Genomic DNA, 12,601 nt, shown 5'->3' on the forward strand with positions numbered 1-12,601 from the left:
TATCTCATGCTTTCTTTTAGAAGTTATATAGTTTTAGGTCTTACATTTAGATCTATGACTGATTTTATATTCTTTTTTATTTGTGATACAGAGTATGGATACAAGTTCATTCTTTTGCATATGGATATCTAGTTGTTCCAGCACCATTTATTGAAAAGGCTGTGTTTTCTCCACTTTATGCCATTGTTCCTTTGTCATAATCAGTTGGCCACATATGTGTGGCTTTATGTATGGGCTCTATTCTGTCTCATTGATCTCTTTGTCCATCTTTGTACCAATATTATGCTGTTTAAATCACTGCCAGTTTACAAGGATTTTTGAAATCAGGTAGTGTTTGTCGTCCTGCTCTGTTCTTTTCGGTGTTCTTCCACTACTCTGGATCCTTTGCATTTCCACGTGAATTTTAGAATCAGTTTGTCTGTTTCTTAAAACAAACAAACAAACAAACAAACAAACAACAACTCTGGTGGTCTTCTGGAAATTAAGTTTAGATTATGTTGAAACTACAGATTTATTTGGGGAGAATTGGCTTCTTGACTCTATTGAATCTTTTAACCCCTGAACAGAGTATATATCTCTCCCTTGATATAGGTCTTTTAAAATTTTCTCAGTAATATTTTGTAGTGTTTAATGTATAGGTCTTTCTGTCTTTTATGATATTAACTGTGATTATTTTTTTATTTTAAGTGCAGTTGTAAATAATACATCTTAAATTTAATTTTTTTTTAATGCTTACTCTTGAGAGAGCGACAGAGCATGAGTTGGGGAGGGGCGGAGAGAGAGGTAGACAGAATCTGAAGCAGGCTCCAGGCTCCAAGCTGTCAGTACAGAGCCCGACGTGGGGCTTGAAATCACCAACGGTGAGATCATGACCTGAGCCTGAGCCCAGTGCTTAACCAGCTGAGCCACCCAGATGCCCTGAAATTTTAATTTTTGATTCTTTATAGCTAATATATAGAAATAGAGTTGATTTTTGTGTAATGATTCTGTATCCTCCAACCTTGATAAATTTATATGTATAGATATATTTAATATTAGAGAGAATACATGAGCAGGGGAGAGGGGCAGAGAGAGAGAGAGAGAGAGAGAGAGAGAGAGAATCTTAAGCAGTCCCCATGCTCAGTGCAAGCCTGACATAGGGCTCCATCCCATGACTCTGGGATCATAGCCTGAGCTGAAATCAAGAGACAGACACTCAACCGACTGAGTCATCCATGTGCCATAATAAATTCATTTATTAATTCTAGTAGCATTTTTCTTAATCCTGTCAGATTTTCTACATAAGCAAAGGTCATAAAATTCATTTTTAACTACTATTTTACTAACAATGGTAAATATTGTAGACTTGTAGCCAATACATTCCCTGTCACAACTAATCAGCTTTTCCATTGTACTATAAGAGCAGCCAATAGATACTGCATAAATTAATGGACATGGCTGTATTTTGATAAAATTTAATTTACCAAAACAAGTAACATGGCCCATAGGCTGGAGATTGCCAACTTCTATTTTGTGACCATGTCCTTGCTAGTAGAGACAGTTTCACTTCATTTTCTATCTGGATGTCCTTTGTTGCTTTATCTTGTTTGATTGCATTGGCTAGACCTGCTAGTATAGTGCTGAACAGAAGAAGTCAGTGAATGTCATTCCTGTCTTCTTCCTGATCTTATAGGAAATGCATTCAGTTTTTCACCATTGTTTATAATGTTAGCTATAGAGTTATCATGACTTGTTTTGTTTTGTTTTGTTTTAAATCATATTGAAGTTCCCTTGTATTCCAGGATTGCCGAAAGTTTTTATCTGGAATGGATGTTGAATTTTGAACAAGGAACTTATTTTCTGTACAGAGATAGATACGTTTTTTGAATCTTAAACCAACTCTGCATTTCTGGGATAAAACCCATTTGGTAATAACAAATTATCCCTTAGCGTATTGTTAGATCCCCCCCCCCACAAACACACATGGCTGTAGTTTAATTAATTAATTAATTAATTAATGAAATATAATTTATTGTCAAGTTAGCTAACGTACAGTGTATACATCGTGCTCTTGGCTTTGGGAGTATATTCCCATGATTCATTACTTACATACCACACCCAGTGCTCATCCCAACAAGTGCCCTCCTCAATGCCCATCACCTATTCTCCCCTTTCCCCCACCCCTCCATGAACCTTCAGTTTGTTCTCTGTATTTAAGAGTTTCTTATGGTTTGCTTCCCTCTCTGTTTGAAACTATTTTCCCCCTTCTATTCCCCCATGTTCTTCTGTTAAGTTTCTCAAAATCCACATATGAGTGAAAACATATGATATCTGTTTTTCTCTGACTGACTTATTTCACTTCACATACTACCCTCCAGTTCCATCCATGTTGTTGCAAATGGCAAGATTTCATTCTTTCTCATTACCAAGTAATATCCATTGTATATATAAACCACATCTTCTTTTCCCATAAATCAGCTGATGGACATTTGTGTTCTTTCCATAATTTGGTGATTGTTGATAGTATAAATGTTGGGGTACATGTGCCCCTATGAATCAGCACTCCTGTATCCCTTGGATATACGCCTAGTAGTGCAATTGCTGGGTTGTTGGATAATTTTATTTTTAACTTTTTGAGGAACCTCCACTCTGTTTTCCGGAGCAGTGGCACCACCCATGCATTCCCACCGACAGTGCAAGAGAATTCCCATTTCTGCACATCCTTACCAATGTCTGTTGTTTCCTGTGTTGTTAATTTTATCTACCCTGACCGGTGTGAGGTGGTATCTCAATGTGGTTTTGATTTGTATTTCCCTGATGATGAGTGACATTGAACATCCTTTCATGTGCCTGTTGGCCTTCTGGATGTCTTCTTTGGAAAAGTGTCTATTCATGTCTTCTGCCCATTTCTTCCCTGGATTATTTGTTTTTTGGGTGTTGAGTTTGGCCAATTCTTTCTAGAGTATGGATACTAATCCTTTATCCGATATGTCATGTGCAGATATCTTCTCCCATTCCGTTGGTACCTTTTAATTTTGTGGATTGTTTCCTTTGAAGTGCAGAAGCTTTCTACATTGATGAGGTCCCAATAGTCCAATTTTGCTTTTATTTCCCTTGCCTTCAGAGATGTGTTGAGTAGAATTTGCTGTAGCCAAGGTCAAAGAGGTTGTGGCCTGTGTTCTTCTCTAGGGTTTTGATGGTTTCCTCTCTCACATTGAGGTCTTTCATCCATTTTGAGTTTATGCACGGTGTAAGAAACTGGTCCTGTTTCATTCTTCTGCATGTTGCTGTCCAGCCCTCCCAGCACCATTTGCTAAAGAGCCTATCTTTTTTTCCATTGGATACTCTTTCCTGCTTTGCCAAGGTTTAGTTGGCCATACATTTGTGGGTCCATTTCTGGATTCTCTATTCTATTCCATTCGCCTTTGTGTCTCTTTTTGTGCCAATAGTATACTCCCTTGATGATCGCAGCTTTGTAGTAGAGGCTAATGTCTGGGATTGTGATGCCTCCAGCTTTGGTTTTCTTTTTCAACATTATTTTGGTTATCTGGGATCTTTTGTGGTTACATACAAATTGTAGGATTGTTTGTTCTAGCTCTGAGAAGAATGCCGGTGCAACGTTGATTGGGATTGCACTGAATGTGTAGATTGCTTTGGGTCATTATCGACATAGCTTCAATGCCAACTTCGTGAAAGCTTGTCTTATCTCTCTACTGCTTGCAGTCCTGGATACTCCAAGTAAACTGTAAACATCCTGATCTGTGCCCACTAAAATGGCCATATACACTATTAGGAAACAGAATGACCCTTTTCAGGTCCCGGACGTAGTCATTTTCATTGAACCAGACTCCCATTCTTTCTCTGATACAAGTTCTGATGAAAGTGAACATTCAGATATACAGCTGGTTCCAACTGAGAGAATATGCAGGTTTGAGAACTTGTGTTCACGTTACTCCAAGAGCGAATCAAGCATCATGAAATTTTCTCCCAAAATGTCAATCTGTGTAGGCTCAGTAATCTCCACTTCCTCAGATCACAAAGGATATCAAAATACTTTGAGGAATCTAACCTTCTTAACATTCTGTTTCTCCTTTCTTCCTTTAATACTAAATGTCTAAATCTTCTCCTTACCTGCGAATGGTCTCTGGCTCATTTCTAACTCCTTGTCATGCAACCAAAACATACGTTTGTAAAGTATAGTGGTGGAGGTAACAAATATTCAGACTAAAATAAGCAACCAGAGGAAAATCGAGAACATATTGTCCAATACCACCATGGGACAAGTGGTTCTCCTAGGGGTCCTTCTCAGCGTGGATGTGGTGGACTTGATCTGCGCCAAGCTTCAGGGCCAGGTAGAAACTGCTGGTAAATGCAATAGGAAGGATTTCTGGCTGCCATCAGCCCAGAATAGGATGTGGGGAGAGGGGAAGGATGGGGACATCCCATGAAAGAGACTGCTGGCATATGAAGTCTCCGGCAGGACTAGGGTGAAAGGAGCCTGAGTAACTGAGGCTTAAGTGAGAGAAACGGTCGCAAGAAGCTGGGAAGTGAAGTCGGAAGAAGGGTGATGATGTAGGTAGTGAGAAAAAGATGGGGAGCTAGAACACACAACTCATAGCAGGGGCGGAGATGAAGGGAGGAGAGACAGGTGCACAGGCATTGGGCTTTCCCTTCCAGAAGGCCATGCCTCTGCCACTGCCGCCGCCTCCCGTTCCAGCAGAGCCTGGGGCCCGGCCAATGCCCACCTCAGTCTAGGGGGTTCGCCTCCTACAGCTACTCCCCCACCTTCAATTCCCGGCAGGTGGGGGACCCCGCCCCCACAAGGCCAAGTGCCTGCTGTGAGCCTGTGAACAAAACACCTGCTCTCCAGCCACTGCCAGGGTGGGGCGGGGCAGGGCGGGGCGCTCGGGAAGCTGGGGGAGGAGCCACAAAGGCAGCAAGGAGGACCGCACTTCCCTCTTCTTTTTTAATGTATACATTCAGTGCTATCAGTCTTCATGTGAGTGCTACTAGGGTAGGACTACAAATTCTACTATGTTTTCATTTTCATTCAGTTCAGAATCCTTTCTATTTTTTTTTTCTTTTTTCATTACTTCTTTGACCCAGGGGATATTTCGAAGTGTTCTGTAGTTCACAAATAGTTGAGTATTTTCCAGAGATATTTTTGTGCTTGTTTTCTGATTTGATTATTTTGTGGTCAGGGAACACACTATTATGACTTCAGGCCTCTTGACTTCTTCCTTTTATTAAGGCTTATTTTTGACCCAGAACATAGTCTTTTTTGGTAAGTGTTCCATAGATCCTTGAGAAGAATAGTGGTGGCCGAGTCTACTATGCCCTTGCTGATGTTGAGCCTATTGAAATATCAGACTATAATTGTGAATTTGCCTATTTCTATTTTCAGTTCTATCAATTTTTACTTCATGTACTTTGAAGCTATTAACAGATACATGAACATTTAAGATTGCTCTTAATTGACCCTTTTATGGTTATATAATGACCTGTTGTTTATTGCTGGTAATGATTTTTTTGCTTGAAACTGTTTTGTCTGCTATTCATATAGCCACTATAGCTCAGCCTTCTTTGGTCAAGTGTTAGTGTGGCATATCATATTTCTATCTTTTGAACAAATTTCTGTCTTGACATTTAAAGTGCATTTTGTATAGGTGGCATATAGTTGAGTCTTCCTTTTTTATCCATTCTGACAGTCTGCGTTTTAGTTGAGGCTTTTAGACCGTTTTCATTTACTGTGATTTTTTTTCAATATATGAAATTTATTGTCAAATTAGTTTCCATACAACACCCAGTGCTCATCCCAAAAGGTGCCCTCCTCAATACCCATCACCCACCCTCCCCTCCCTCCCACCCCCCATCAAGCCTCAGTTTGTTCTCAGTTTTTAAGAGTCTGTTATGCTTTGGCTCTCTCCCACTCTAACCTCTTTTTTTCTTTTTTCCTTCCCCTCCCCCATGGGTTTCTGTTAAGTTTCTCAGGATCCACATAAGAGTGAAAACATATGGTATCTGTCTTTCTCTGTATGGCTTATTTCACTTAGCATCACACTCTCCAGTTCCATCCACGTTGCTACAAAGGGCCATTTACTGTGATTTTTGAGATAGTTGATTTGAATCTGTCATCATGCTGTTTGATTTGCATTTGTCTTATCTGCTCCTTGTTCCCGTTCTCTTCTTTTTCTGCTTTCTTTTAATCGAGTAATTTTTATGATTCAGTTTTATCCATTTATTTATTTATTCATGTATTCATTTATTCATTTATTCACTTATTTATTTAGGCTTCCTAGCTAGAACTTTTCAGTTTTGCTGCTTTAGTGGTTGGTTTAGGGTTTATAGTCTATGGCTTCAGCATCACAGTCTCCCTTCCAGTAATGTTATACCACATCGTATATAGTTTAGGCAAATTACAAGAGTTGACTTCCATTTCTTCTTTCCTAGACAGATCCTTCCTGGGTCAGTGGGATTACAGTTTTCATGAAATTTAGGAAGATTTGGGCCATATTTTTTTCCTGTCCCTTTCCCCTGCCTCTTTGGGCAATTGTATATTTCCCAGTTGAAGTTTTCTCCCAGGTTTCCAATGTTAAACTTCAGTCTTTTGTTTGTGATGTCTAATATGTGTTTATTCCTACCCATCGTATTGTTCATGGCTAACATAATTTACATCTCTGTAAGTGCTATTTGGTTTTTAAAACTATAGCTTCTATGCCTCTAGTTATCTTTTCATGCTTTGTTTGGAGATATAGTTAAGTTACTTACAAACAATTGGATCCTTTAGTCTTGCTCTTACGAATTATTGGCTGAATCCAGAGTGGTGATCAGCCTAAGGCAAATTATGAGTTTTTCTATCTTAGCTAATGTGAATAGACACTGTCCCTCGTGCTGTGGGAGCACCAGGCAGTGTTTCCTCTACTCTTTTCAGATTTTTTTCCCTTGATGACTTCCTTCCATGTATGCACTGGTTGTTACTCTGCTGAATAGCCAAAGGGGACCCTGTGCAGATGCCCAGGGTTCTTTCTGTGTCCTGCTTTCTCCTCTCCTGGATGCTGACCTGTCGTCTCTATCTGTCTTGACTTCACCACACTCTCAGTTTTGCCACCTTGACACAAGGAGTATGGTGAAATCTACTTAAATAATTTACGTCTCCTGTGTCGTAGCCTGAAAACTCTCTCAAGGGAATGAGTTTGGGCATACGTGTTAGGCTAACGTGTTTTGTTTTCAGGGATCATTGTCCTTCATTTTCTGAAGTTCTGTGTCTTGAAAATCATGTTAAAATTGTATTTTGTCTGTTTTGTTTTTGCTTGCTTCAGGTAGGAAGATCAATCAGTATGTGTTACCCCATCTTGTCCAGAAGCAGATTACAGTGGAACTTCAGCACATGCTCTAGACTGTCGAGAGTGCTTGTCTTCCTTCTTTGCTTAATTGCCTCCTGCTCCTCCTTCATTCCTCAGTATAGTTATCTCTTCCTCAGGGACATCTATCTTCCTTGGGCCCAATCTAGATCAAGTTATGATCACAGAACTCTGTCTTCTAATAGGAACTATCTGAATTTAGAATTACCATTTGAGTTGTCTTTCTCCTTCACTAGACTTTAAGCTAATCAAGAGCCAGGGGTCTTCTCTATTGTATGCGTAGAGCTGAGTATAACATCTTCCAATGAAGGTATATATTTATTCAATGTTTGAATGAGTGAAATGAAGATGCACAGGCCTGTATATGCAAAAAGTACTCATCTATTTTATTTCTGTTTCTTCTCTGATGCAGATTATGCTGGCTTCTTGAAAATCCAAGATATACGTGTTTCCTATGAGAAATTAAGGAAACTTAACAAAAATCACTGTAAACTTCTTATGGGAAAAATTACAAAAATGGAAAAAATGGTTAGTGCACTACAAAACGAGCTACAAGAAGCGAAAGACATGATATCACGGTTAGAGCATCAAAAAGTTGAATGGGAACGTGAATTCTGCAGTTTGAGGTATAGCATCTTGGCTTTAAGGAAATATTTCAACTTTTTCCTTTTATACTACAGATGTGTAGAGGCAGTTTTGTAATTGCTGACTTACCTTATGGGATTTTCCTGGAAAGAATACTTGTTTAGTGTTGTGAGGTGTGCGATTCTTGGAAAAAACACAGCAAGTTCTTAACAGTGAATACTTCTAATACTTTAATGTATATTCCAAATCACAATTTTAATGGCCATATAAAAGTCCACCATAGTCCAAGAAACATCATTATTTAAGAGATTGAATTCTGCCTGTTTTTCATCTTTCTGTATTTTAATTAATGCTGTCAGGAATGTCTTTTATAGAAATCTGTTTCTACATGTCTGGTTACTTACTTGGAATCAATTCTTCAATATAATGTTATCTGGATAAGGTATAAAACTTTTAAAAAAGGTCTTTGATCCATATTTTTAAATTGTTCTCAGGAAAGTTTATATTACTTTCTGTACCTACCAACAGAGTATAAAATGGTCATTTTTCTCAAGACAGTAAAATTCCCCAAAATTGATTCCGTTTGCTTCTTAACATGCAGGGCTTAAAAGGTAAAGTGGGGGTGCCTGGGTGGCTCAGTTGGTTAAGCATCTGGCTTCGGCTCAGGTGATGATCTCGTGAGTTTGAACCTTGCTTTGGGTGGGCTCGAGCCCGGCTTTGGGTGAGCACGAGCCCCGCTTCAGGTGAGCTCCTCTTCTCTCACTGTCTCTCCCTCTCTGTCTGCCCGTCATGGGATTCTGTCTCTCTTTCTCTCTCTCTGCCCTCGCTCACTTGCGTCATCTCTCTCTCAATAAAAAATTTAAACAAAGTAAAATGGGGGCGCCTGGGTGGCTCAGTCAGTCAAGCTTCCGACTTTGGCTCAGGTCATGATCTCAGGGTTCGTGAGTTCGAGCCCCACATCGAGCTGTGTGTTGTCAGTGCAAAGCCCACTTTGGATTTTCTGCCTCCCTCTCTCTCTCTATGCCCCTCCTTTGTTTGCATGGGCTCTCCCTTTCTCTCTCAAAAATGAATAAACTAAAAAAAAGTAATACAGAAAGTGATTACTGATAAGTTTTTTCAACATCTCTGTCATAGGTAGATAAAATTAATTCAAAAGTGTATGCTGAAAGGTCATATTACTCTTTATTGTTTACTTAATTAATACGTATCCTGTTGTGTTCTAGAATGGATGTTTAAGTGATTCATAAAGTAGGTATGCATCAACAAGGTAAGTTGCAATGTTGTGGAAGAAGAAACAAAAAGCATAGGCAACAGATATTAGACTAGTCAGCGTAGTCTTGGATGACAGTAATCTGCACATGTATGTTGTGTAAACAACATCCACAGATGCTCTCTTTCACTGCACATCATTTTTGGAGGTACCTGTAAGGTTTCATCAAGTGGAGATTTCATTTCCAGTGAGTTGATAAACTTGCTTATAAACAGCAACTTCTCTTTTTAATGAGAAACTGAATTATCTGTCCTATGGAGGAATAATTATACCTGTGGGAAAGGGGGTAATTTTCAACTCTAACTTTCCTGAATAATTTCAAACTTCCTTTCCTACAACATCTACCAGAGTTATTACTGACTAAAACTAAGTTGCATAATGCTTTCTCCTGGCTTCTTTTCAACCGTATATATGGTTTGGAAGAGATTGAAGTGACAAATTAAAAACATGAGCCGTACAAGGAAAACAATTGGAGAACATAGAAATTTTTCATTTGGATAATAAGCCAACTTATGTGGAACCAGATCATAAAATGAACTTTTTATGTCTAACAAAACAAATTTTAAAAGAAGCACATGTAATTGCAGATGTACCTTAAAACAAGAAGAAGAAGAAGAAAGAAGAAATGCTGATATGTTATATAAAAATATTAGGGAAAAGTTAAGAAGAAAAGAAGACGAATATAAGAAAGAAGTTGAAACAAAACAACAAGTTGAACTCACTCTTAGAACGCTAAACATGGAATTGAAGGCCACAAAAAATCAGGTAAATCGGTTTTTGATAAAAACTGTATTTCCATCCATATTACATAGTGTAATATTATACATATATATTTTACAGTATCCCTTTGACTCAAGATATATTATTTAGGTTTAAAATAAATTAAAACATGGGATTATGTTCTTTTGAACATTTTTTTAAAGTTCTCCACTTCAGCTTTTGACCTTTTTTTTTTTTTAACGGTATGAGACCAGAATCATAATGAAATGTGTCTCCAGGTTGTAGAAGAGCGCAGTGACACTCAGTGGCAACTTTCTCCAGAACAGAAGGCCAGAGTCTTACAAGATGGAAGTCTAAACAATCACTTTTGCAAGCAAAAGGAGCTAGAAATGGCTCATAAGAAAACTAATTCTAAGGTATCTTCTTTAGTTATTTTGAAGTACATGTGTGTATGTATTTGTATATATTCTATTTTTTAGTTATTATTACTTTTTTCTCCGTGTGTGTGTATGTGTATATATATATGTGTATATATATATATATATATATGTGTGTGTGTGTGTGTGTATGTGTATATATATGTGTACATATATATGTATGTATATATGAAACTGAACTGTGTTCATCATGGAAACTATAGAGGATTTTAAAAGCACATATATTTTGAGGAGGGTCATGGGGGATGGTGGCATTTTTGCTTCAGTGGATAAAATAATAGTCTTGATTAAATGCATTTGTCTGCAACAAATAGTGACATTCATAATGTCCTCATCCAAGGGAGAGGCTTTTATTACTTTCTGTAGGAATTGATGAGCTCTCCCTAATCTCAAAACTATTGCTACTAGCAACATGTGTTTTGGTTTTGAACAGTTACTTCACTGCCTTGATATATTAATAGGTTAGTTGAACACTTCCGCTAATGGACAGGAGGGCAAGTGTAGCCAGTTCACTGATCATATTTTCGGTATCAAGTCTCCTACTTTTGAGAAAAGTAACAGTTTTACTTCAAGAAGCATCCTATTTCATTACAAGGAACTTTTGATAACAATGGTATGCTGTGGTATATACTTAATGATAATTTATTGATAGGTATTTTATTCCTAATAAAATAGTTGAGTGTATTTCCCCTCTTTTATATTTATTACTGTTTTCAACATGAAGAGGAAATACAAGTTATTGTAGCAGTAAATAATCTCATGGTATTCTAAGAGATGTATAAATTTCACCTAATTTCCTATCAGTATTTTGAAATACAAGACTTCTTTCGTACTTGTGTATTTACACTGGAGAAGTGGCAGTGGTTGGTGCAAGAGCACTTTTTGTGGAGTGAGAAGACCTGGGGAGAGTCCTACAGCTCACCGTTTTAATCTCTCCATTCTAGAATTGTGATAACCAAATGAGTTCATTGATGTATGTAGAAGTGTTTCTATTATAGTACAGTGCCTAGATTTTTCAGTTATCAATAGATATAATTCTTATAACTGACTATAGAAATGGTAGCAAAGTAGATACCTATGAAATATTCTCAGGAAAGAAGAATTTTAGGAAATTTAATCTGTCCGAGTATATGCAGAGCTAAGGATTTTACTGTGGGGTCGCTGTGTTCGATATCTACTGTAAACTCAATTTTTAAGTGTAGTCAGGTTTATTAATCTTTTATTTTAGGCCTTCTGGTTTGTTGTAAATCAGAGAAAGGGCTTTTCCAATTCTGAGATTCTGAACACTTTTCTCACAAATTCTTTTTTACTTTCATGCCTTCATTATCTACAGTTAAAGTTCTGAACTTTTTGGAACTTACGCTTGTATAAAATTTGAGATTTGGAGCCAACTTTATTTTTTTTCCAGTTGGATATTCACTTACTGTAATCTTCCTTCCTTCCTTCCTTCCTTCCTTCCTTCCTTCCTTCCTATGCTTCTTTATTCATTAGAGAGAGAGAGAGAGAGAGAGAGAGAGAGAGAGAGAGAGAGAGAGAATGCAAGCAGGGGAGGGGCAGGGAGAGGGAGAGGGAGAGCGATAATCCTCAGCAGGCTCCTGACTGTCAGCACAGAGCCTGATGCGGGGCTTAAACCCACAGAATGTGAGATCATTCCCTGAGCCAAAATCAAGAGTCAGACACTCAACCAACTGAACCACCCTGGCACCCCCTGAAACCTTTTCATTGTTTAAACATAGATTATGCTTTCATTTAAAAGAAAATCATGATAATGCCATTTTATTGAGTACTATCTGAAAATGTGCTTGGTTTTACTTAGCTTTCTGATAATCATGAGAAAACACAAGATCGGTTGCATAAAAACCACATGTTGCAGGATAAAATTGTCGTGCTGAGACTGGAAAGAGACACCATAAACAATCAGAAGTAGCCAGGGAGATAACACCTTTTGTGTCTTTAACTGAATTCAGTGAACAGGAATGTGTATGTGTTACAAAAAGACGGTGAATTGATGTATGTGTTGATATTTCTCAAAGTACGTATGTGAGAGTTGTCTATTATTAACATAATTTAATAATAAGATGATTTAGAAAATCAGTAACAGAAATGTCTTATTAGGTAGTTGTGAGACAACTTCAACAAGAACTGGCTGATACTCTGAAGAAACAGTCTATGTCACATCTTCATCTGGAAGATGAAACACGGGATCTCAAGAAGAAATTAGGTCAAATCAGAAGTCAGGTATGTAGTAA

General features: G+C 37.9%; 1 protein-coding gene across 1 annotated transcript in view; it reads left to right on the forward strand.

Moving 5' to 3' along the window:
- Window positions 1-12,601, forward strand: part of LOC109261043 (ankyrin repeat domain-containing protein 26-like) — a 181,114-nt gene that overhangs the window by 121,202 nt on the left and 47,311 nt on the right. The window contains exons 20-23 of the mRNA XM_053909495.1: window positions 7,753-7,966; window positions 9,783-9,960; window positions 10,194-10,331; window positions 12,468-12,590. Of these exons, the coding sequence (XP_053765470.1) occupies window positions 7,753-7,966; window positions 9,783-9,960; window positions 10,194-10,331; window positions 12,468-12,590 (653 nt within the window). The remainder of the gene's footprint in view (window positions 1-7,752; window positions 7,967-9,782; window positions 9,961-10,193; window positions 10,332-12,467; window positions 12,591-12,601) is intronic.

This window comes from Panthera pardus, unplaced genomic scaffold (genome assembly GCF_024362965.1).
Source record: "Panthera pardus isolate Hobbes unplaced genomic scaffold, ASM2436296v1 HiC_scaffold_21, whole genome shotgun sequence".
NCBI classification, from domain to species: Eukaryota; Metazoa; Chordata; class Mammalia; order Carnivora; family Felidae; genus Panthera; species Panthera pardus.